This window comes from Anguilla rostrata, chromosome 8 (assembly GCF_018555375.3).
Source record: "Anguilla rostrata isolate EN2019 chromosome 8, ASM1855537v3, whole genome shotgun sequence".
Lineage (NCBI taxonomy): Eukaryota > Metazoa > Chordata > Actinopteri > Anguilliformes > Anguillidae > Anguilla > Anguilla rostrata.
The window spans coordinates 45305376-45333292 of record NC_057940.1 but is presented as its reverse complement, the minus strand read 5'-3'; the positions used below and the strand labels follow the sequence as shown (position 1 = coordinate 45333292).

Sequence of the window (27917 nt, the reverse complement as noted above, 5' to 3'; positions counted from 1 at the left end):
ATAAAAACAAAACCCAAAGCCCTGACATTGATGATCCAGTGTATTACAAATAGATAACATGCTGTACTGATTATACTGCTAAACTCCACACCACTTGCTCAGTAGCTTGATTTCTGAGACATCACTAAAGATTTGGAAATTGCACACCCAGTGCAAAGCAAATTGATTAAATTGAGTGGGTGGCAATGTAGTATAATGGGTTAGGAACTAGTCTTGTAACCTAAAGGTCACAGGTTTGATTCCCAGGCAGGACACTGCTGTTGTACCTTTGAGCAAGGTATTTAACCTGCATTGCTTCAGCATATATAAGTTCTATAAATGGATGTAATGTAAATGCTGTGTAAAAGGATAAGCACATCTGCTAAATGCCTGTAATGTAATGAGTATTTCCAGCCTGGATGAGAAACAGATATAATGTGGCACCAAAAGGCAGCGTGCACACTAATGGAATAAAATATGCAATTCATAAAAATATTTTGTTATTACTTTATTATTATTCAAGTTTAGATGTAACAGACATCTTTGCTATCTTTGCTGATATTTGTTTATTTTTTGCATGTAGAACATACAACACAATAAAAAAAGTTTAGGTGGCGGCAGAAAAACATAACTAAAACCATGATCTATGCACTGTAAAGTGTAAAAAACAAACAAAAAATAACAAAAAAAAAAAAATGAACAAAAACTAGAATTATGGTTAAAACATTTACATATTTAGCCATTTTTCCATGTTTTACTGGCTTACAGTTTCTGGAGTTCTTCATACAAATTCTTACTTGTTTTTGTTTCTCAAGCCTTAAGGTAAGTCCGTTAAATATTACGATCATTTTTGCTAATTAAGATGCAGTACCTGTACGTAGCATGCTAATTACACATTTTATCTTTCTTCCTTGGCAATACAAATGAATAACTGAAGTGCAAGCATTAAAATAGTTTAAATTAAAACATAATAGTTTGAAATTAAGAAAAAAAGAAAGGTTCCTTATGTTATTCAGTATCCTAGAAATGCATTTGTTCTTTATATTTTACAAGAGGAGGCATTGGCACTAAAGCAGCATTCAAAGGCTTTATTGAGTTCCTGGCTCTCCTTGCAGACCCAGCAAACTTGAGACATCCGCGACATCTCTCTCCACTGCTTACATGGAAATAAATATGTATGTATGTGTATACACCCAGCCAAACATGTATAAGACTCATTTACTGCTGCCTTTCATCTCAAAATTCAAAACTTGAAAAAACAAAATACGAAAAAAAAAAGTTTAAACGTTGATACACTCTTGCAAATGTATGCACAGTCAGACAAAATAACAGGTTTGAAGGCACCCACCATTTCCTGATGACATTATCCTGATAAAGTAAAGTTTCAATGCACAGGAAAAAAATAGGAATAACTAGACATTTTGGCAACAAGTTAATTTCTATTTGAGTTTTTTTTTTTTAATTAATAGGTCACCACACTCTATGCTCCATGCAATTTAAGATGCCTAATTATAATCTGAAATCACAGTCAGTTTTGCAACTGAGGGGTTCAGTCTGGCCACCGGCCCTCTTTAGCTGGCCATCTGTGAAATCAGACAGCACAAAACCCTGTGATTCACCACAGTTACAAACAATGGACATCTCAACACCTATGGCATATTCCATATTAACACTTACCCAGCTAGCTGTGTTGACAGTGGATCCAAATTATTTTTGATGGTGGAGTTCCTGCTAAGGTGCAGGGAGCCACTGAGATAAGAAATATTCACTATTAGTGAATGTTGATTGATTCAAATTTTAAGGTGAGCCTGTTAAAAAACAAACAAATAAATAAAAATTCTAACTCAAGTTTGATGTGGAGTGTCAAGTGTATTGATGTAGGCAATATGTTAATATTTTGTTGAAATGCTGTGAAAAACTTGAAAACTACGGTGAATGCATGTTTTTAATATTTGCCATCACCCTAAAGGCACCTAAATCACCTGATCTTAGTGATTATTGGAACATTCTATAATTACCAAAGTGTGCCGTTTAAAGCACGTTTCATTTCATTTCTAGAATGTACTATTATCACACTGTCTTTTTAAAAATCTGTGAATTTATAAAAAAATTCACAATAATACATACCTTATAAACACAGTATTAAAACATTTTTAAAAATAAAAAATAAAAGTGGGATTCGAAACCAGGACTTAAAACCAGGAAAATGAAACCAAATCTGGCATGAACACTATTGCCCAGTGACAACACAGGCAGGTGGCAGGAAGAGTGAACTCAGTAATAGTGTGCTGACAGGCCACAAAGATAAATCTCCAGCCTTTGAATTAATTCTTTGATGTAGTCATAAAAAAAGAAAGTGTAGGATCAAGTAATAAATTGGTATGTATTATAAACAATATCAACACGTACTCAGAAACTGGGTGAAAAGACATTGCTTGGAATGGACAGTGCATTCACTTTCTATGGTGTAGCTATTCGTTTTCTCCTTCTTATAAACCTTTGAAAAATAAATGAAGGCATCCGTTTATCAACAGCATCTCCAGACTCCATGTGGAGACAAAAACGGTTTAAGTCCAGAAATAAAAGGTTGCTTCATTACATTGTTTGCTACATTTGCAAATGTAAACAGTTACTCAGAGCCAGACGTATGGCCCTTATTCAACAGATGTATATTCATTGTTGCATATCAACATACCAGGTAGAAAATATTTAATACAATATATCAGGCACTGATATTAGGATTTCCTTATTAACAAATTAGAAAAAAATACTTTTTTACGAGCTCCTTTCCAAATTTCTTTAGTGATATAAGATTTGATTCCCAGCAACTAAGGCAGCAGCTTAACGTTTAGAACGAATTCTGTGACATATGTTGTCCCTATGTAAAAACACACATAAAACACTGCAGACGTAAAATGTTACATATATCAATACACAAAAGCCTGTTTTGATGTTAACTGTCAACAGACATACAACTGAAATCCTGAATTTGTCTCACTCAGCTAAATGCATTCCCTGAGGGCGTTCTTATGACGATGTGAATATTCTGAGACATAATTCAGCCAATATGATTTCAGTGTGATGATGAAGGGAGCATGCCTAACACGCGTGCCCTACACTCAAAGCAAATGGACACATTCTCTTTTTGTTTGGAAAAATCCCTCCAGACAGGTAAACAGATATCTTAACAAAAGAAGACCCCACTGAAATAATTCCACTAATGTGCAGATGTACCTTGTTTTGCTGAACTGCCTTGTCAGAGTTAATGTTTTATAATTACAAAAAAGAAACAATGAACAGTCACTTGTACCTTTTTTCCAAAAAGAATATTCCTTAAAAAAAAAATTAAATCGTAAATAGCTTTACATCAAACCCCATATAAATGTTAAAATGTCATTAGTTTCCTACTCTGGCAGCTAAACCACCACAAGCCACCACTGCACTGTTAACCCAAACACATTTTTTATTTTAATGTTGCTTATTCTGTTTAGGTTTTCATTCCTTTAATTATGTTAGTTGTGCTAGAAGTGCTATTTTGTGTGGCTACGGTTCATTCCTTTGGGGTCTTGGCATTTGTCTCACTCATGGGCCTGTGCAGACCACGCTGTATGTGAGTGGTGAAGTCATATTTGTCTGCGCAGGCATGCAGACAGATGCTGCACTGGAACGGCCCACTGTCGCCATGGCAGCTCATGTGCAAGGCGTACATGACCTCGTCCAGGAAGACGATGCTGCAGTGAGCGCACTTGCTCGACAGCTCGTCCTGAGTGCCCTTTTCCATTTTCTCAGGTGGCGGGCTTGCCACCTCCGCCACGGTCTCCTCCGGTGCTGGTGCCACCAATGCCTGCTCTGCCATCTCCTTCTCCCCCGTGGGCAGGGTTTGCTCTGCAGCTGGGGTTTTCTCCTTGATGATGGCTCCGTTGGCCGTGGGGACTGGTTTGGAATGTTTGATTGCCAGATCCAGGGGAATATCGTTTTCCGGGCCAGGAGGGGCAAAGTGAGGAGGCAGGCTGAAGGCTGGGTAAGGCACAAAGCTTTGGCAAGGACTGGGTAGGCCAGGGGTGTGGCTTAGGTAGTGTGGGTTCCCCGGGACCGACATTTTGTACTTAGTCCAGAAACGCAGCCAGTCGGCCTCACTTTGCAGGTCGTTGTGGATGAAGGGCAGGCTAAAGAAAGGGTACTGGTACTTCTCGATGGGGCTACCAGGGGGCGAGTAGCTGGCCTGCTTGGAAGGGCGCATGTACTTCTCGATTGGACTGCCCCGCTCTGAACCACTCTTGCCTTCTGCGGCCGCCCCCACGATGGCCCCGATCCCATTTCCTTCTGCCCCGCCATCCTGAGGGCTTTTGTGTGTGTGCAAAGGCGGCATGCGCTTGTGAATCTCCAGGGTCTGGTTGACCAGGAAAGCATGGGTGGAGTGAGGGCTGGGGTGGCCCTTGCCCCCTGAGGGGCCATAGGCCTCGTACTTGCCCAGGGGGGGCTGGAGCTCGGTGCCGCGGGGGGGTGCATCAGGGCTGGGGTCATCTGGCCGCCGCTCCAGGGGGCTGCCGTTCACCTGCTCTTCACTGCTGACGCGATGTTGCTTGGAGCTGACGTGTTCAGCAGGGAGGGAGTCGGGATTGAGGCGTTTACGCGTGCGCCGGCGAATGATCTGCTCGCCATTGTTCTGCTTGATGATGTTCAGCGGTCTTGGAGTCTGTTGGCGGCAGAGATAAAAGGGAGAATGTCGATTATTTCAAAATCATTTCAAATTTTTTTTTATTTGACTTATTTTATTACTTCCCATCATCATCCTATGTTTCTGATTTCACTTTCATGAGCAGGCATGGCCAAATTTGGTGTTACCTTGAATCCTATAGACACAAAGTAAAAGGAAGGCACCGAAACAACACCTGTGCAATCGTCCTGTGCTCTGAACAGCTTAATTTCCCATTATGACACATCCCCCCCAACCCAACCCCCACCAGTCATGGCCAGAGAGACATGAGCACTTGGCATTTGCTGAATGCCAGCATGAGGACAGGCATCAGTGTGTCTCAGACTGCTTATCAGAGCTAAAATAACAAAGTAAATTAGCCACGCATCACAGTCATGGATGTATGGCAGATATAAATTTGTGGTCCAGGGCTTGGTAATTCTCATACTTTACCAACATGGTCACCTGTGCACAAAAGGCCATGCTTTGACTGGATAAAGCTGCTAGTTAACCTGAGTACCACTAATTCACAGCACAGAAACTTCAGGGTGCGGCTGTTAACAGATCTCTGAGAGCCCTCTTCATCCCAAAGGGGAATAAAAGATGAAATATAATAATTATAAATAAGAAATAACAAAACAACATGTTGATCCCTTTATCACTGTGCAATTAGCGAAGTTCTTTTATAGGAAACAATTTCTGAGATGTTATGTATATCGATGTAGTTGTGGTGATTAGCAGCGCTGAACTGTCACAGATTCCCACCGACGCTGACACATATTTTGGTTTGTTTTTTATTGTGGTTTTTTTCCCCTACCCTGAGCGGAAACATGGAAGATTGACAGTTTGGGGTTGGTCCTTAGAAATTGAACACAATTTATTCTGCATAGCCTCCTGCTTCACTCCATTAACCCCCTCTGAGAAATACAATTCAAAATATGGAACAAAAGTTCAGATGGTAGTCTCCCATTTTAAACTCCCTTCACTGGGAAAATGAGCAGTATTTAATTCCAGCTACACTTTCTGTGTCACGCTGCTGAATAAAGCCTGGTTCTCAATACTTCTCTGTGTAATTGTATGATAATGGTAATGAAAATAAATAAATAAATGAACTAAATATACATGTCAGTGGCAGCTGGTGGGTATGGAAACAAGGGAGGACAGAAATATTTTTTTGCAATAATTGCATGGGTGTGTGTGTGTGTGTGTAAGGGGGGGGTGGGTTCTTCCCCTCCCACCCCCCCACCACTCAGAAAAGAGAAGGGTCTGAAGGGTTATCCCCTGGACCCCCTGGAGGATATTTTGTGAAAATTCCCCCTAAATGTTGATTCAAATGAGACTTTCATCTTAGTGATGTCTTAGATGGAGAACAAATATGAAAGATATGACTAATTTTAATGGAAATCAAATGTAATTTAACTCCTAAATTAATTATTCCACTATTAAACCTTCAATCTTGATTTGAAGATTCCAAGATGACTAATGTACATAATTACAAAATTGACTGTATGTGTATAATAAATGAAACTCTGTATGTATCTATATATCTCCTATAAATATACTGTATGAAAATAAAAAAAACCAATAAATACCAATAGGCTATATGCGGCTTAAATACAGCTTGGAGCTATGTACAGCAAAAAAAGAAGACAAAAAATCTCTATAAAACTAATATTAAATTCTTCACTAATGGCCTATAAACTAATTTTTTTTGTATAGGATGTATTCCTTCTGCTTCAGGTGGCGATTGAATGGTCCTCTTAATGTAATCTGTAAAGGGATGAAAAAAAGCACTTACCAGGGCCCTGTTTCACACATGTCGCTTACACATCAAATTATTATCAAATTAAATTTGAGCTAACTTTCACAAACATGACTCAAGATTTGATAAGTTAATCTAGGATTGAATCATCTCGGACAACTGTGTTACCTGTCCGCTATAAAGGGAAAGGGCATATTTTTTCACCTTTAAATATCAAGAACTCATCAAGAAAAAACAATTCTAACTAGAAAATGAAATATAGCCACAGTGGCCAAATGAGAGAGGAAGCCTGGCAGATAATTGCAGATAAATTAAATAGGCCTATGTCTACATAAGCGAACTTTCATTCACTTGCTTTCTGGTAATGTCACCACACTGAAACATTCAATTATATTGTATGTCAGCACATGTGACTGCAGCTACAAAAGGAGCTGGCAGCAGGTCAAAGTTAAATATAAAAATATATTGCAAACATAGGCTCTTTATTGAAATTCTACATTTTCAGGTAATTTACAAATTAGTGGTTAACCATGGAAACGCTATGAAAACATTTATTTATTAGTGATTGTGTAAATATTACCATTGTGAAACCCTCTTGAAAATGATATCTCTACCTGCATAGAAACCTTCCTTAATAGTGTTCACCCTGGCATTGTCAGGAAATCTGATGAACACACTGATATGCCTTTTGAATGCAAAGTACACTTTCCTGAGGCTATACTATGGGTTTACTTGTATACATTTTTTTTTAGCTTTAATGGTTTGGCTATTTCTCATTCTTTGATCATCTGTAGAGGTCTTCCTAGGACTGCCCTTTGCCAATTACTGAGCTCACCAGTGCTCTTTTTCATCCTAATGATGTTTCAAACAGTTGATTTTGGTAAGCCTAAGGTTTGGCATATGTCTCCGACTCTTTTTTCATATTTCTCAGCCTAATAATGTCTTCTTAGACTTTCATTGGCACAACTTTGGACCTTATGCTGACAAATGCCAATAGCAGACTCCAAAGGCAATCAAAATCAAGACTAGATATTGAAAGCTCTCTCATACTTGCAGTAAAGCAATTGAACACACCTGACTAATCAGAAACACATGATGCCATTTGTCCCAAACATTATAATGCCTGAAATGGGGCCTGAAATATATAAAAACAAGCGGTTATTTCTACATGGTGAAGCGAAAATGTATTAAGATACCCTTTAATAAAAGCTGAGACTCTACACTTTAACCACATAAGAACTGTTAGTATAGAGCCAAATCAAGAAAAAATATGGCTTTGTCCCAAATGTTATGCCGCTCACTATATATATAGCATCAACATAAGCATGTAAACACTTATTTGACATTCCAGCACACTTACCTAATCATACTCACATCATCATTTATATTGCAATTATTTATACTGAACTCTGAACAGTTATATTCAGAGTATTTAAATAAATGAAAAATAAAATCTGAAATTTCTATGCTGAGATTGTATTCAGAAGCAAATGAATAAACAGTGTGAAGCCTGGCGTACAGCATTATGATTTATAATTGTGTTTCTGCTACTGGCTCACAGTCATTACAAAAGTATAAATCCACTGCCAACATATTCACCTGCTAGAGGCTTTTAATAGACTTTAATACACTAAATTTCCTGATCAACATGTAATGTTATGTTTGCTAAACTAAAACTCGTACAATTCGGTAAGTTTTACATTGTCTATAAGGAAGCTTAAAAATGTTTTGACGTATAGAGATGACGTGACAACGAGAACAAAGCAAGCACTGACACGCACTCCATACAGCAGAATTTATTTCACTCAGTCATTTTGCATTATTCTCTTTGCACCAGCCATTTAAAGTGGACTTAAATCAGGTGCCGCTGCCATCTGTCACCGTGTGCCTACATCCATCTGTCACCTTTTCAAAAATTTTGCCCGTTTAAAAAAATTTTTTTTGTTGCAGATTTCAAATGAAACCAGTGCTAATGCAAGACCAGAGAGAAGAGAAAACATGATTTCTTATCAGGTTGCACCTGTATGTGTGCATATAAAAAGGAAGCAGGAGAATCTGAATAAGAGAAATAAATGCTTCATCCCTGAGTGACACTGAGGTGTGAAAACCTGCTCTGGAATCAATCCTGCATGGCTAGTCTCCCTCGTAATTCGGGATCTCCTGACATATTCCTTTGGAAAGGGGACCAATCATTTAAAAGAGGAGGAATGAAAAAGAAGCAAAAATACTCCACAGCTATGGCTGAGAGAAGGATCTAATTTTCCATTTCACCCTGGAGAAAACAACCTTGGAATGAGTGGGTGCGCTGCAGGCTTCTGCTCACTACAGCCCTCTAGGTCAGATTACAGAGCGGCTGTGCTGAAGACCGAAACAAAGAGCACCCTCTACTGCCAAATGGCTTTGTCCTGCGTTCCCTCCTGCTTTGGGATCTCAATCATTCCCTACTTTTCTACCTTGCCTGTGCAGTAGGAATAGAGCATCAACAGACAAAGCATAAATGTCATTAACATTTGAGTAACAAAAGCTGATTATTTCCTTCCTAAAAAACAAAGCAGAATGTCAGAATGTAAGTTTGACACCTACAAAATGAATGAATTACTGGTTTGTGAATGAATGACAATGACAACTCTTAAATAGTTACTGAGTGCCGGAAAAAACCCATCACCAAAAGGCAATTGCCAATTAGCCAACTTGCCAACTCTACCGGCAATAGACGGCTACATGTAAAGTGCTATCCAGTCATGGATTATAGAGAATTAATTTGAAAGACAAAAGATATCTGAGGGAGTATTTGTAAGTGTGGAGTGCACATGTGCGAGTTTGCACTTCTCTGTACGCGTGAGGATGTGTCTGTACATATTTGTGTGGGTCTGTTTGTGTGGTGGGAGTTAAATGTCAAGAAGTCTGCACAGCTCAATCATTCAGCCATGGCAGTTAGAAGAGATTGTCTGACATACTGTTCTGTTCTGTTCTAGCAGATTCATCTCATTAAAACTTCACAATATGCTGCTCTCTTTTATTTCCTGTTAAGGTTAACACCCCCTAGTACAGAATGTATTGATGTGCCTACCTTTGGCAAGGCATTTCATTTTTGAACAACTGATAATGGAAAACTACAGTTTAGTGTGTATATTACACACAAATAATTGTCATTGACTGTCAGGTGCCTATCATTGCTTGTAAAACCAATTATTGAACCTGTATTTATGAATTTCAATACTGCTTGTTGAACGCAAGGTACCTGGTTCCGTTGTTATGCTTGTGTGTTGATATCCAGTTAATTTAACATTCCTAATTTGAATGTAAAATCTTTCTCTGTTCAACTTAACACAAACATCTCTTGCTTTCAATGAACTGAAGAAGACAGGGGTAGAATGCATTATAACACTTCTAGTCCACTGAATGCATTGTAACAAAGCTAGTTTATTGGACACATTGTAACATCACGTGTTTACTGCAAGAATAGTAAGCTACTTGTTCATTGATTTATATTTTGTATTAAAGCATGCAAACATATGGCATGTGCTTGTCATGTCCCATTATTGGAAGATAAAATCTGAGAGACATTTAGGGCTGCAATGTGTTCTGGCATGGAGCGTGTAGGCGTCCATTAAGGGCCTACTATAGCATGGTTTTATGGGGTGCTATTATGAAATCATTTCTTTACAGCATATTTTTTTTTTATTTAAAAGTATAAAAATACTTCCAAACCTTTACTGCCAAGACCTGAAGGATGAACATCACTGGTCCAGTTTTCAGTTAGTGTGATGCAAAAATGAGACATAAGAAACAATCCCCTAAGGACCTCCTCAAACAGAGATGTGACATTCTGGGTTCTTTGACTGTTCTCCAATGACAACATATTTTCTGGTGAGCTAGTGAGGGGGGAGGAGACAATAAAGAAAAAGATATCTTCACAGAAAATCTAGAGATTGTCATAAAAAAGTAGATGCACTGGGGAAAAAACTGCAGACATGCCCTTTTTATCTCACTTATTAACTATTAGTGGAGCATGAAGGATATACAACACGTTAGTCTACCTCTTTATGAGGGAAAACAGAAACATTAGAAAAACAAAAGGAAAAAAAAACTAATAAACAAGAGTGCATTTCTTAGCTCATAATTATTGTTTTTGAAAGGACAATTCATATAAATTATATTTTGAACACTACACATTAAAACTTGCTAATCACTTTCACTTTTCAGCTGATTTTTAAAAAAGTGTGTTATATTGGACGTGATAGAAAATAAAATGTTGTTGCATATTCACATTTGAAAATAAGGATTTGATAGACCAGCATACCTACATGAAAGCAATTGTAACAGTATGCCTGTGATATACAGTGAGCTCTATAATGTTTGGGACAAATACTTTTTTTTTTCTTTCTTGATTTGGCTGTGTACTCCACAATTCTTTATTTGTAATCAAACAATTCATATTTGGTTATAGTGCAGATTCTCAGCTTTTATTAAAGGGCATTTTATACATTTTGGTTTAACCATGTATAAATTACAGCACATTTTATACATAGACCCCCTTTCAGAGCCCCGTAATGCTCTGGGGGAATAAATGGCCTCCCAGGTGTTTCTGATTAGTTAGATGTGTTCAATTGTTTCCTTAGTGCAGGTATAAGGTATATATTCAGTATCCAGTTTTGGAGTCTGTTATTGGCATTTGTCAACATGAGGACCAGAGTTATGCCAATGGAAGTCAAGGAAGCTTTTATGAGGCTGAGAAATAAGAAAAGAACTGTCAGAGACATAGGCCAAATCTTAGGCTTACCAAAATTAACTGTCTGGAACATCATTATGAAGACAGAGAGCACTGGTGAGTTTAGTAATAGCAAAGGGCCTGGTAACCTAAGGAAGATCTCTACAGTTGATGACCAAAGAATTCTCGCCAAAATGAAGACAAGCATCTGTCTGACTGATCAGAAACGCTCTTCAGGAGGCAGGTGTGGATGCGTGGGTGACTGCTGACTGCAGAAGACTTCATAAATAGAACTACAGAGGCTATACTGCAAGATGCAAGTCACTAGGTTTGCCGCAGAAACAGGATGGCCAGGTTACAGTTAGCCAAGACGTAGTTAAAGGAGTCTGCAGAGTTCTGGAAAAATGTCTTGTGGCAACTATATCCTTAAACAAGCAGGAGCTGTAGTAGAGCATCACCAGAGAAGATATTCAGCACCAGGTGACGTCTATGGGTCACAGATTTCAAGCAGTCATTGAATGCAAAGGATATGCGACAAAGTACTAAACATGATGACTTTCATTTATATAACATTAATATGTCCCAATCCCAAACATTATGGTGCCCTGAAATGGAAGGGCTATCTATAAAATGTGCTGTAATTTCTACACGAAACTAAAGTGCATAGAAATACCCTTAAATAAAAGCTGAGTGAATGTGCACCTAAACTACATTTGGTAACTAATCTAAAATTCTGGAGTACAGAGCCAAATCAATATTTTTGTCCCAAACATTATGGAGCTCACTGTAAATCAAAGCACTCTTCAAAATAAATTTAAGAGCATTAAATTTTTTACTCAGCTATTTTGCTTTAAATATGTGCCTAAAGACTAAACTATGTGGCTGCAAAGTAACTCAACATTTTGAAAGAAAGGCCAAAGTATACAGAGTTGAAAATGCAAAGTATTTTTACTCCGAAGGTCTGGACCCCAGGTGGCCTGAGTGCTGAAAAGAGCTCCTGTGGAAGGGATGCGTCAGACCCCAGCTTATTCACCACCTGACCACACTGAGTCAGGGAACCTCGTATGTATTAGCCATGCCACCCAGGCAGCAAGCTAAAGCCTGTCTCACCCCCCACACCCCCACCAAACCACCACTACACGCCACAGGATGCCCTACCACACACAAATACAAAGACAAAAAATTGAAATATTTATCAACACAATTCTCCTTCATCCTTCAAGACTGATTTCCCATATTCTTTAATCCAGACAAATAACATGAAATGCAAGATCACTTGGAGCAATGTAAATATAACGAACCAGACTAGTCTGACAAATTGTAATAAATAATTGAGATTAAATTGAAGTACAGTGTTTTACACCATATTATTGCTATATAGAAATTAGGGGAAAAAATTATAATTCTGTTTTGTTTCACAGGGCTAAAATATTTCATATTATTTTCCAATAATAATTCAAATAATTTAAAATGTTATTCCAAACTAAAATCTTCAGAAGCACTAGTCACATGATTAAACATCAAAGACAAATGAAACTGAACAACTGAAAAAAAAATGTTTATGTTTTTTTATGAGTGGAAGAATGGTATTATTAGGTAGTAAGGCATATATCTATATATTCTATCAAGGTAATTATGGTCAGATTTGGTTTGGTAGGCATTGTATGGTGATGGGAAGCAGGGGAGATATTATGAGGACTAACAAAGGGAAGGTATGGTTGGAATTGGAGTATAATGATCTTTGCATGGTCTGTGTAAATGAAATGTCAGATGAGTCTGCATGATGTTTTATGAAAAAACATTATATTGAAATATAAAAAAGTCTGTAAAATTAATTTGCTATAATGTACAGCCTCTGGACATGGCCATCATGTTAACTAGCCAGGTGAATAATGGAAAATCTCACTCGTAAAAAGGGGAGGAATGCATATATATATATTAGCTAGCTAAGGGGTTAAATCTAAATCCAACACAATTTCAATACACAAAACTAAAATATATTTAGTTCTTCTATCTAATTGCCAAATTAGATAAAACTGCAAACTGCACAACAGTCATGATTCAGCCGATACAGTATTGTTTATACAAATATGCCCACATCCCATTGGCAAACACGCCAAGTACATCTGGATTTTAAGTTTTTAAACAAAGGTGTTTCTATGGCTTCAAAGCATGGGTTGTAATCACCATTGCTATAAACCTTTTAAACAAAGCAGACTCTTTTATCAAAGTAGAAAAAATACTCCAGTGGAAGGAGTGGGGGATTCAAAGTTACTGGGGCACAATAGGAAGCAAAAGTCAGGGCAGGGGTGAAATGTGAAATACAATGTCACTTACCAGCCAACTCAAGACGCAAGCAAGTTTTTCCTGGCAAGCAATTAGATCACAGGAAAATAATCTCACAAACTGTACTTTCCTGTTCCAGGTGGTCCAGAGGTACAGCATCTGGTGTCAAGAGTATGTAGCCAGATTCAGCTGAACTTCACCAACTCTATAGCTCAGTATACAGGCCCCAGAGGAGTCTGTCTGTGAAGCAGCTGCTCAGCTCTGCCACCCCCACCATGGGGCTTGCCACCTCAATTGCCACCCACCTTCCCAGCCCCTAAGAATATAATGCAACATTTCATTCAGCACTATGTCACTGTACTGCCTAAACTCTTAAAATAGGCAAGAGAATATGTGAAAAATCCATTGGAAGACATGTAGATATGCTACAGCATGTCCTCTGTGTGCAAGTGGCTCTCCCTCATTCCATGCAAATTCAAGCAGTCAATGAATTTAGTCTACATAATATTCAGTTCAGAACCAGTTTAAAGATGAACGCATTGCTCCAATTAAGCCTGTGAATTTGACACTTAGATAGATAGCTAACTCGTTAACTTGTTTACTAAGACACCCTAGCTCTATTGTAGCCACAGTGGAGTCGGGGAATTCATTATCTTCATATCAGTCCTTTTTCTATCTTAAACCAATGAGACAAAACAAGCACTTCAGCCATTTTTCACTGTACGACACAATCAAATGAAAATGGTATCGTTTTAAAGTAGGCATCTCATCTTTACTGTATCTCTTACATGAAAAATCATGGAAAGCAGTAGAAATGGAGGAAACTGTGGAAGAGGCAAAAACTGCCCAAAAAAAATTCTAATTTTCACGGCAATAATCACAATCCCTGACACCTGTGACTCCCGTGAAAAACACCCAGCCTTATATATATGTCATGGTGCTGAGCGAGCGGGGGATGCTTTGTAAAATCCACCATAACAGACAGCTACCATGGTCGGGGCTTACCATAGGCAGAGTGCATTGAAGACATCAATTTTCATTAAGTCTTCAATTTTTAAAAATATTTTTTTATTTTTAAAATAAAATAAACTCAAAACCAAGCTGGGATTTCACTCTTGGAAAATTAGTCAAAACAGGCTTTGCCATATGCCAGAACACCATCCATGGTGCTGAAGATACAAAAGCCCCAGAGGATTCAAAGCAAGCTTGTGAAAACACTTCCTAATTTAAGAAGATTCCCAGTACCTGCGGTTGAAAAGCATTCCCACAGCATGACGCTGTCACCACCACACTTCACTTTTGGGATGGCATTTCTTGATGCATGAGCAGTGTTAGGTTTGAGCCACATACGGTATAGCGCATTGAAATTTTGTCCAGAATGCTTTATCTTAGTTTCATTTGATCACAAAACCTAATCCCACACCACAGCTGGGTCACTCTCATGCTTTCTGACAAACTCCAGACATGTTTTGAGATGGTTTTTCTTGAGCAATATCTTCTTTCTTATCACCCTCCCATACAAGCCAGCTCTTGATGTTGTTATCTGGTGTGCCTTTACTCCACTTTCAGCCACGGAACATTGTAGCTACTTATGTTTCCTTCTTACTTGGATACTGAGTTTTGAGGGATGGCCTTTTCTAGGCAGTGCTGGGGGTGGTGTGATGCAGCTTACACAATATTGATCCAACAGTGCTTACTGGGATATACAGACATTTGGATATATATCCTGTACCCAACTCCTTATCTATGCATTTGTATTACTTCATCTATAACTTCCACAGAATGCAATTTAGAATTCATTTTCAGACCTTTCCTGCAGATTCACAGCCTGACCAATGATTCTTAAACAGAGTGGGGTTTTCATCCAGAAAATGTGAGTTACATTAATAGTTCACAGGTAGAGATCAATGGTAAAGCAACGGAGTTAGTGCATTTTCCATCTGTGTAAACTTGTAGCTTCCAGTGCACAGAGAGCAAATTAATTTTGAGTTTCAGCATTTTAAATAAAATATCACACAGAACAAAGTTTCAATGTATCACTTGTGATTCAGTAAAGATGAGTACTATTCAGCAGTCTGAATATTTGCAGCATACAGTATGTGTTCAAGGGGGGTAGAGATTTGGAATCTTTAATTTGTCTGTGGGCCCAGTGTGTACTGGAATTACTTACAGAGTGTGGTCATGCCTTCCACACCGTATGCATTAACTGCTGCACCATGTAACCGTACAGGACAAAGCAGTCCCCAAATCAACGAACAGCAAGAACAAAGGCTTAATTGATGAAAGATCCATAAAATTTCTCAATATTTTATTGTTTAACCATTTATTTCTGCCTCAATCTCAATTAATTTAATTTCAAAGGCACTTTTTAAAAAAGTAATAAATAAATAAACCTTCCCTTTTACTCAAATTAATTTTACTGATTTCTAGCTTTATAATGGCTAATTCCTTACTGAAGACACACAATCTGATCAGACAGAACTACAGCGGCCCTGGCCCCAATTGGGAATGGGACAATGATGGATATAACTATATATTTCAGCAAAAAACATTCAGTTATTTAATAGCTATAGAACTGTATCAACGTCATTACTGAAAGCAAGGTATGGTAATTTATCATTCAAAATTTTTGATTGTTTAAAAAGTAATATGTGTTATTTAATTAAAAACAAACAAATCGAAAGCTTTTGAATGAAAAAGGTGTACATTGAATTATATACTAACATCAAAGTCCACTTGTCTGTTACAATTAATTTAACCAAGATAGTGTGGTATTTTTCTTAAAGGAATAATGATGCACATTGCAACATAGTGACAGGCCTATAAATTAACCTAAATGCAGAACTTTGCAATGCATTTAAAGTTGAAATTGGTGCATATATACTTCTTCTATATGCAGAATATCTGTAAAATGTAAAATATCTACCACTTTCTAGGAGCTTATTATTCTGGGCCCTTTTTGATGCTCTCTTTCACCCACTATTTTATAAGCGGTTATATATTTGTTTAATTTATTTCAATTAAATAATTAAAGTGGTTATTTAATTTGGCATGGCCAAAATGTAAAAACATTTACGTGATACAATAAAATAAAACATAGAAATAAAAGTTTTTGGACTGGTATAAATTAGTATTTTTAAAGTCACTGAACTATGTTTTAATACTGTTTTAAGACTTTCAAGTTATTTCAATAAGTATTGAGTATAGAGACATCATATACTGTGATAATGTTGGCCAAGACAATGGTACTATGAAATTGTTATATTGGCATATGCCCACCTCCCCCCACCCCACCACACCCAACCCAACCCTCTCAAATACTCTCCTACCGAGTGCAACTTCTGATACAGGCCACATGCGTTGCATACATATCCACCATTGGCATTCTTCCTCCAGAGAGAAGTCTTAGTGGTCAGGCAGTTGGCACAAAAGACTCCTGAACCACGTCGTCTCTGAAACAAGAGAGAGACAAGAAAAAGGTCAGAGATGTGCCATCTGTTCAGGATCTAGCACCTCAAGAAAAATCAACAGCATTTCCCAGTGATTGAGGTTGGCAAAACTATCAGCATCAGCACATGCTATCCAATCAGAAGGTCAGTTTCAGTGGTGATTTATAGAACCCAGCTGGATTCCATTATAATTAACTTTAGAGAGATGAATGAGCCTTGATGTATACCACTGTGTTTAAGATGACACCACCCCCACTGTTCAAAATGAATTGTCAATACATCAGCAACAAGTAACAGCCTGCCTTTTCTGAGGCAGCTGAAATAGCAATGCATATTCAACATAAGACAATAAACGAAATTGTGTGCAACACGTTTAATTTTAATATTCATTGCTCTTTGTTAATAATAATAATAATAATAATAATAATAATAATAATAATAATACACAAGGTTCAATTTCTGAACATTTATAAATTCTATAAAAAATCCAACTATTTACATGTTGGTCAAAATACACATTTTGCAATATCCTGAGTCTAAGTCTAAGTTTAAGTCTAAGTTAACAAGTAAATAATTAAATTAATAAATAAATGGTGATTTACCATCTCCCCCCTTCCAAAAGACAACACAATTAAAAATTATAATTATCTGTTGGGTGTTAGCTTTCTTGAGTGACAGAAAAGTGGATCTATCAAGCCGGGTTTGACGGGGATGGTTTTAATAGTGAAATTGCCTAGATAATGTGCTGTAAAACATTTGGTGTTCTTAAATTTACACGATTTATTTAACTTCAGATGTCCATGCAGGAACATGTTCTCCATGCCAGAAAAATACAATGCATATAATTGTACTCTGATACATTTAGAAAAAGCTTTCTTTAGACATAATTTTGGCTTGGAGGCGAAAGCACTTTCTTGGCAGGGACAGGGCATTTGATTCATCTGGTGTTTCACAACGTATCAGTAAAAAGTTCTGGTGAGCAGCCAGTTCCCTATAGGGTCATTTTTCCATCCAGATGCAAGTACTATCACAGCCCCTCGTCAGTTAAACTAATTATGATCCTGGCTTTGCTGATGCCTGCTCACTTACATTCAACATCAGTCATTAATCATTGATAAAAGTTAAATGAAAGAAATTAAAAGAAATGAGAGCTGGTAGCCTGCGCAACCATAAAAATCCAAAACGACGGCAGTAATTTAATGAGATTGGAAAAATGGTTTTAGTGAGCCATCAGCAATCACACAGTTGGTCTGACAATTGCCCTTTTCTGCCAGGAACGCAATACTGCTCCGCATAGCTGGTTGTGCTCCAATCATCATTGGTGGTGCAAACTCTGGATCTTCCTCTCAGAACGTTCCTGTCCATTTGTCTGTGCATAAAAAATTATGTACTGTTTAAAAAGATAAGCCCACACCAGCATAACCTCAGAGGGTTCATCACAAGATTCAAACCACTGGTAAGCCTCATGAACAGAATGGCCAGATTAGCATTTTCTAAAAAGTACATTAAAAAAACTGTTGAGACCTGGGCAAAGTCAAATGGACAGATGACACGAGTCCCCCCCCCCTTCTGTGAAACAAGGTGGAGGTAGTATTATAGCATGGGCATGTATGACTGCCACTGGAATGGACTGACTTGTCTTCACTGATAATGTGGCAGCGGAGGCCGGTGCAGGATGAATTCTGAAGTGTACATAAACATCTGCTGAGATACAACAAAGTGTCTCAAAACCCACTGGATGGTGCTTCACCTTGTTGGGGTCAAAGAGTGGAATATTTCTTAAGACAATCACCCAATCCAAATCCATTTTAACCTGGGTTTGACTCACTGATGACAAAACCAAAGGTAAAACGCCCCCCAAACAAACAGGAACTGAAGACGGCAGCAGTACAGGCCTGGCAGAGCATCATCAGGCAGTCACCAAATGCAAATGAGTTGCAACCAAGTACTAAATATGATGACTTAATTTAAGATTACGTTAATTTGAGCAATTACTTATGGCTCCCTAAAATGGGGGGACTAAGTATCAAAATGGTGTAATTCCTGCATGGATTCTGCATTTGGATGTAAATACCTTCAGTTTTTACATTAGTGTTGACACTTTAATATTCATTGTTTCCTTTCAAATCTAATGTGCTGGAGTACAGAGCCAAAACAACAAAACTTGTGGCACTTTTCAAATACTTACGGACCACACTGTGTACATATATTAGACTAAGGTCACAAAAATCTGTCAATTTTAGAAAGGATTTACAGTTTGGGGCTTCCCATTGCTTGTTGGTAAGAATGATAGATACATAGTGTGATTGATTTATTTTTTCCTATCCTGTTCTAGAATTACAACCAAAACATGTCCATCACCATGTAATATAAGCAGCACTCTGACTTAAGACTCCAGAAGTAAATGATTAACACATGTTCCGTTCTTTTTTCATTAATGGCAGACACATTATCATACACACTCGTATAGAACATACATACAGTCAGTCATTTATAAACTGACTACATTTGATAGACCTGTTTGAAAACCCCATCATAAGTGTAAATAAGACATTTTCACTCCCTGTACAAAATAAGCTGTTTGTAATGCATGCTTTTTCTGTGCGGTTAATCCTAAAGAATAAAAGCGTACATATGAAACTGACAGGTTCAACTGATCTAATTCTCCAATGATAACTGTCAAAAGGTACACAAACCTGACACTGTGAACCCCAACTGGAAAGGTGATACATTTAATTAAATTAAAATACATGTGGGTTTTTTTTCTTAGCAGCATTATAATCAGAGCAATAATGGTCTTAAGAAACATAGCATAGCTGTAGTGTAGATTTACTATAATTAATAATGTGCAAAACAGCAGTCTGAAAGATATAATCAATAAACACCCAACAGGAAATATTCACTCAATCAATAACTAGCAAGCAGGAAATGTAGCCAATTATCCCACACAGAATGTAGGTGTCCAGGAATGACAGGTCAGAGGAACACAAAGAACCGCTAAAGAACATCTTTGCAACTTTGCTGCCCAGCCAGACAATTGGTTTCCATCTAATGCAGCATCAGGTCAGGGGGGCCACAATATCAGATGTTATGATAACCAAATTATTCTCCAAATTATTCAAAAGGGCAAAGGTCCAAGACTAGAATTTTCTCATAGAACAGGGTTCAGTGCTGTGTTCACAGTAAAATTGCAGTGGCATAATCATCATTAGCAGTCTTTTGCCAATTTTGTAAAAGAAATTTGATATGGTAAAATGGCTGCACAAAATTTTGGCTGTGTGCATATGAACGTGTGTGAGTATGTCTACAAACAAGGGAGGTTGGGGGCTTGGAGCTGTATTTTCTCAAGCTGGTTTCTCAAGTGTCAATTATACAGGAAGGCACAGAAATAGTGTGGCCCTGTCAAAAATCTCACGTTCCCCAACTTCCTTTTCAATTATCAAATGGTCTGCTTGGCCATCTGTAAAAACAAATATGTACCTTACCTTGCTAGGCTCAGTTTCATTACAAGAGAAGAGAAGGGGAAAATAGCTGGCTGCAGCTGCTCTCAGAAAGGAAAATGGCAAAAAAAAGCTCTGATTGTCTTTGTTTTCCCTAAGTGTGTGGTGATTATTCTCTCCTGTCATGTACACGTCGGGCTCCAAAGTGATGTATCACCTTTGCTGAAGTACAGGGCTACTGCAGGAGTGGGCCCTGCTCAATTCTTGACCTGATTCAGTTCATCACTGTATCTCATCCTCATTCTGCTGGTGCTATCTAATATCCATCACTATCCTTGCTTTGTGTAATGCATTATCATCGACACTGCTAACCTTGTGCAGACTGGCTTGGTCATGCTGCCATAGTCATATGCACTAAAAAAGATAAACACTCATAAAGCGGGCTGTCAGTTACTACACTCACTTTTACTGTTCTGTATGAAATTTGTTGCAGAGACTGTTTATAGTCAATTTTATTTTTTGTGGGTCATATTTAACTAAATTATGGAATTACTGGATGCCAACTATAGACTGTAGATATGCATGCTGAATAGAAAAACAAGTCCCAGTGGATTTTCTGCATTTCCATGTCAGGAATGATGTTTATGGTCCAGACTGTCCAAAGGCCTTGTGGGGGTAAGACTTCATGCATAATTAGTTTATGATTTATGATTAGTGAATCGCACTCACTCTGTCCTGAGATGAAGAACCCATGGCAGCAAGGGCGTAATCTCCAGGGAATACAGGGGTGCTAACCCCTTCAATAATCATAACTGGGCAATACAACCACCCCTATAAACCATTATGCTGAATAAAAGATTTGCTGTTATAAATTGTCAGAAAATATCTTAGTTTTCCAATTTTAATGGCCATTAGTGAGGAAACCAAAAATACTCTCCACACCCCACATTGTAAAACTTGGTTGAAAGAAAAAGTACAGAGGTTTCAACTGTAGCGGTCATCATTGTTGTGAAGAAAGGGAGAGATTAATGGTACACCTTTGAATGTGTTCATTTCATCTTAAGATGCATTGCTATAATAAATGTAACATAGCTATGATGAGGACAACTTTCACTCAAGATGTTTTTGATTTGTATAAAGTAGACAACAAGTGACCATATTTGTTTGTTAGTGCTGTATGCTTTTGTCTTAGCCAGTAGTACAGCAGTCAGCAGGCAGTGTTAATAATCGTTAGAATTGAGCTGGCTGTGTTGATACCATAGGCCACAAAACATACAGCCCACTTTCTTTCAACTTATATTATAGAGCAATCACAAGAGGAGGCAAGCATTTATTTTCAAGGGATTGTAAATATTAGACTAATGGCCAGCTAGCCTATACACAACTACACTACATTTCTATTATGGACTAGTAATGTTAGCCTGCAACAACTTGGAAACATGGTTGGTTTGCCCAATACTTACAATGTGGAAACCCTGTAACGCAGCATGAAAATGAAAATATGGGGGAAAACATGAGAATTTAAAGTATGCAAAATAAATGTATATCTGAATATAAACAGCATTTTCCAAGTTTCCTCGGGTGTTTTTACTTTATTTCACACAACCCACCTTACATACAACATTTTCATAACGTACTTGCATGTGGCAAAAATGCTAAGAGCTTAAGTTATACCTTTGCATAGTAGCTAGATGCAAGATCTTATTGCATCCATTTATGTCACAGGAATTTCCCCACTTTCTCAAAATTCCCTGTATTAGACCTGCTGGTCCCAGATGAGGGAGACCTCCTTCCTATTTCTCCCTCCCCACTGATCAAGGAACATTCAGTAAATCAGTTATACACGTAAAACAGCTAAAACAGCAACTACTGAAAATACCAAGTACTCACATTACAGCCCCTCTACCAAACTGTTCTTTGATGTCATTATAGATATTTGAAAATTAATTTTATTTTTTTCCATAAAAAAGGAAATTAACAGCCTTTGGCACATGTTGCAGCATCTTGATGATGTGAGCAGGCCTGGTAGTATGGATATGTGTGTGCGTGTGATGTGGGGTTTTTTCCTTTATCAATACTACTGCTAGTCTACTAACAACAAAAATAGTGGTAATAATAATGGCGACCTACAGAAAATAACTTTAACAGATAGGAAAGCCTTACTGACACGCAACAGCTTCCATTAATATGGTATACTCATATATATGGAAAATACATTACATTACATTACATTATAGGTATTTAGCTGACGCTCTTATCCAGAGCGACTTACAACAGAGTAACCAAACTCAGGATCAAGTCCGCTTAAGTCCATTGAACAACATGTAGATAAAAAGCCTTTACTATGATGCATACAATAAGGAGAAACAAGATAGTCGTCATCATCATTTTTTTTTTTTTTTTTTTTTTTTTTTTTTTTTTTTATAGTTATGGGAGGGGGTTTAGGGAAGAGGAGAGAGGTACACAGAGAAGAGGTGCGTCTTGAGTTTCCGTTTGAAGGTGCTCAGACACTCTGCTGTTCTGACCTCCACTGGAAGATCGTTCCACCATCGTGGGGCCAGAACTGCAAAGAGTCGAGACCTTGTTGCTGCTCGTGTAGGGGGAGGAATCAGCCGCCCTGTAGTAGCCGATCGGAGCGATCTGGCCGGCTTGTAGGGTCTGATCATCTTCTGCAGATAACCAGGAGCTGACCCCTTGACTGCTTACTGACATGACACCCCATTTAATTCAATATGTACCTCCTGAGTATACTTTCCAAAAAAACCCATTAATAAAACCATGTTCAATAGCCATTTTAAAATTCCTAAGCTTCCAAACGGATTTCATTTCAATTGCCAGTCTATCAACTCTTCTGCACCTGAGTGAAGAAACAAGCTTTTGCCTGCCATGCTTCTGAAATGGCCCAATCTGAAATCCGCTACACTGGCTCTAATGTTATGGCTATGTTGAACCCCTGACAAAATTAAAATGGCCATGCAAGTAATTAAGACAAATGCTGTGAACAATTTTTAAAACTAATTATTTTAAATTGTTAGCACCCTTAAGCCAGTGCAATTCCTTAATCGGAGTCAGAATGATATGAGTTCTGGGGCTGAGTTTTGAGACTACGTTCATCCTATGCTCTCTATAGTTTTTTTTTTTTTTTAATGGCACTGTACCATTATATATAGGCTAGTGATAATTTCACTGAATGAGACCTGGTCCTCAATTTCTCTTTTGTCAAGGTGCTTTGTTCCCCTTTCTAAAATCCTGTTTGATGATCTTCAAAGCCATATGTTCACCTGTAAAAAGTAGGTCTAATTCACACTCTAGGTATATAACAAGGCATTTATTTTTTCTTTCATTGACGAATGATGGGATTGTGAACAGATATACAAAGATTCTGCTGTGATACCACTTACAGCAGAACAGCGGACAATATTCCAACAGAGGAATGTGAATACTTTCTATTATAAGATCATTATTTTGATTAACCTATTTGTACTCTGAAAATAGCTGTGCTTATGCTACTTAAAAACCTGTCATAACCAAGAAGGGAGGACAGATGACAGCATAATTAATTTTGCTCTGTTTCAAACAAAAAAGGCAAAGCTGTCTTGAAAGAGTGGTTATTTGGAAAAAATAAGACAGAGGTGATTTGATGGCCATTTTATTTTTACTGCTTATTTTGGCTGTCTGTATCTGACTGTGTCCTTGTGTTGCAGTGGTTGTGAATTTTATTAGTGAAAATTACAACACAGTTTGACACTTCTAACACTAACATTTGCCTCTAGCACAAACAGTTTGCATTACAGAGGAAAACATCCAAATTGCTCCAGAAAATGAAAATAAATGAATATCCAACAGAATTGAAAGCTTATTTTCTTATTTTCATTACTGTACAATTTTTAAAGTGATCACAACAAGCTTAAAGGAGCATATGGAGCAAGTGCAAGTTATTTGTTCAATGGCCTACCATTGATCAGGAGATGATAATTGCTGCTGAACAAGAAATTATGCCCAACTTCAAAGTCCAGCTGCTAATGCTAATGATGGTGCAAAGACAGAGGAAACAAGTTAGCTGACATCTAGCTCAATTTCTCATGGAATCTCAGGGGCACCACTGCCATGGGAGCAACAGCATTATGGTTAACAGGGCACCTAGGCTTGTTCTCTATAGATTAAAAGTAGTTTACACTTAACATCAAATGTGTACACATTTTCTGCTTGGAATCCAATACCGTCTATGAGGTTGAAATGATCAGCATTATACAAATGGTAAACACTGCACCAAACATTTTTCTGAGTTGGACCTTTCTAAAGAACAACCCTAAATTCCTTTAAAGACCAGTGCATAAATGAGCAAAATGTGTGATGTCACAAATATGTCCAAATATATAATATATAAATAAATATATCATGGTTCACTGTGCAAAGATTTGCAAATTACAAAAGAGTGGTAACTGAAACCTTAGCGCACACACAAGCTGACTTGTTAGTGACAGCTGGTGTTGTTGAACATGGCAGACTGTACAGTTTTAGGATGTAATCCCAAGGAATGAACCTCCGTACAAAAGGAGCCCATTCTAAAACTAAAATGGGTGGAATTTGTTTTTTAAAATCATGTGGATATAACAGCATAGAGGGAATCAGTGTTTGTAGTGCACATTTTACAGATGCCTGCCTTCAGAACCTCATGCAGAAGTTGATGGGCTTTGCGAAGAAACAGATTATGATTCAGGATGATGTGCCTATTACATATCCTGGGATGGCAGGTGTTACCAGTTGCATATTCATAGATTCTAGCATTCCCAATGAGGGTAAAGGTGTAGAGATGCTACAAAGCCAGTTTCAGTAGTTTGTTTAACTTTTTTTCTTCTTCAGAAAAACCATATTAAACAAATTATTATTCAATATATAATATTTTTAAGGTTTTAAAATACATATGTAGGGGTACTTTAAGGACGGTGTTTAGTAGTGATCATGGCATTTGTGCAATTGTTTCCTCACAAAAACTACCATACCTACTACTGCCCACGAGAGTCTTATTACCATTCCTGCACAAAAAACATGGAAGTTCCAACACTAAAATGCTATAGCAATATAATGGTTTACAGAATATTATGATTATCAAGAACAGCATTATAAAGTATTACAAATAAAGGTATAATAAATCATGACATTCTTGCCATATTTGCGGTTAAAGTAAAAAAGGAAATGGCCAGTGTATAAAATTAGTACATACAAACAAAGCCATTGAAATGAAATTACATTTAATTCACTTAAGTAGTATGGAGGAGCATTTACATTAAACAAACAATTATTTAATCAGCAACAGGAAAATTAGGTGAACCTCCACTGACAATTTCAATTTCATAAATCTGGCATCAACATTTTGAGTTCAGGCACAAGCAGCCCCTGGAAAACATCTGGTTACAATTCTGGACATATCCAACCATCAAGTTCCATCTTGTGAGGTTACCAGTTTACTTGAATCCAATGTCTCACTAAATTGATGCCCTAATTTCATAATTTAGTTTGAGGGGTTTCATTTATTCATTCAAAAATTAGTTTTCGCTGTGTCTGAGAAGCAAACTCCAAAGGTCACCTCACACGATTGACAAAGACAACATCTAAGAACTTGCCTCATTGGCTGTCAGTTATTTGTTCAGAGCCTGCTTTATGTCTGGGGCACACTACTAAGACACGCAGAATGTCATACACCTCAAAGTTCTGGCAAGCTCATTTTCATAATATGATATGAAATTTTCAGACGATAGCTTTTAACCAGGCTTAAAGTACTGCTAGTCACCCATGCCATAAGCTTTGTTTCCATGTTCTGCAATGTTTTGGGATATTTGTTTGAGTTGTCCTTATTTAACACTACCATTGCCTCTCTGAAAAATATCTTGTCTTCATAATGTATTGGTCTTGCTAGAATGTTGCGGGTGAGACAAATACTACAGTTGAAGTTCTAACAACTGGTGCGCACTCTAATGTGGAACAGTTTCCTGGACTTGTGGCTTACACTTGATCAGCTAAATTATTAGTAGCTAAAAGCACACTGATTGTTTTGTCTTTTTTATGAAGACAAGGAATCATTATTGCCAATGTTTTGTGTGAAGAACACTTTATATTTCTAAAGTCTCTTTCTTATGATATTACTGGGCTTCTCTCTCTCTCTATAAGAGACAATAAATAAATGGAAAGTTAAAAGCATGACAGTGAATAAGCTGTTTTTGAATTTAGGACCATTATTTTGGTAGGACAATCCCTGCCTATGGGACACTTGTGAGCATTTCATGTTGGATTGCTATCTTACTGTACTTCCAAATGAATCAAAGAGCTTGGAAGGGCCATCGTAATTCAAATAATAAGCTTCTGAATGCACCAGTAATGTGTGCACAGTCAGAATATAGACAGCAGAGGCTTTCTCTACGGTTCATCTGGAAAAGCTGATTCAACTGAGAATTATTTTCTTTTGATCACACACCAACCATTTATCTTATTACCTTTCCCTAGTACCAGTTTGTTCTGTGTCTGTTATCCATGACTTCCCAGTGATAATCAGTTTGCCATTTCTGACAGCTACTGAGTGCAGCATAACTTTGGAAGCATGCCCTTATGTCACATTTCCTGATCTGACCACTGCAGGAAGTCTGGATTATAAAAATGTTGTATAGCCAGATCCGCAGTATATGGGCTGGCTTTCAGTGGTGACAGTTCTGACGCCTTTCCTGAGATTAATAATATGGCACATCCCGAGAGCCTTCCAAGTAGCACATCCCGCAGAGATACCTGTGTTTATAGCAGTGATATGGCCCCTGGCTTGGATTGATTACAGACAAGCAAGTGTTGACTGTAGCTGGGAACCCCACAGGGCCATGCTATTGACTGTAGCATTTCCCAGGGAAGGGTTAGTTCTCAATAGCAACACCTCAGGTCAATTGGCCGCCTGTGATCTGTTATGCCTTTTGCTGTAACTGTGGATCTGAAAAGGAAAAGGAGAGGAGGTAGAACCACCATGCATTTCAAGGGAAAGTGTGTGTTCCCTCCTGAAATAACATGATTAAGATCATGACGATGTATGATTGAATGCACCTATGGCAGAAACTATGCATACCAATTTCAGTGGAATATATAATTAACATAAGCTGTGATAATGAGATCAGAGAATAATAATGCTACTACATAAGTAAAAGGAAATCCAGTGACATCATCCACTCTTTAAACAGGTCAACCGACAAAAAAAAGTCAAAACAAAAATACAGTAGTGAAGTCAGTGGAAGTTACAGTTGTTGGAGTAAAATAAAGAGACAGCACTTGTTTCTTTCTTATCCCTTATCCTAGTTCTTCTCATGGATGTTAATTCAATACAGACACAGTCTGTTAAACAAGATGACAAGCTACACAACAATCAGCCCCTTTCCTTTTCAGTATTATTCAACACAAAGGAGAGATGTGAACCTGGTCTTCACTCTCTTTTCCTGGGTTCAGGAAATTATTTTCCCAGCTATCCTTGAAAAGCCTAAGGGTTTGACATTTCTGTTTGCCTCATGAAACCATCCTCTGTCCAACCCTCTACAACATAAAAACGTAACTGTAAAAAACCACA

The 27917-nt window shown here is 37.7% G+C and overlaps 1 protein-coding gene across 8 annotated transcripts in view; it reads right to left on the bottom strand.

The window, feature by feature from the left end:
• Window positions 1-472: 472 nt before the first annotated feature.
• Window positions 473-27917, bottom strand: part of trps1 (trichorhinophalangeal syndrome I) — a 146963-nt gene continuing 119518 nt past the window's right edge. For all 8 annotated transcript variants that reach the window (XM_064348432.1, XM_064348435.1, XM_064348431.1 and 5 more), the window contains 2 exons: window positions 16764-16886; window positions 473-4675 (listed from right to left, as the gene is read on the bottom strand). In XM_064348432.1, the coding sequence (XP_064204502.1) occupies window positions 3530-4675; window positions 16764-16886 (1269 nt within the window). In that variant the 3' untranslated portion in view covers window positions 473-3529. The remainder of the gene's footprint in view (window positions 4676-16763; window positions 16887-27917) is intronic.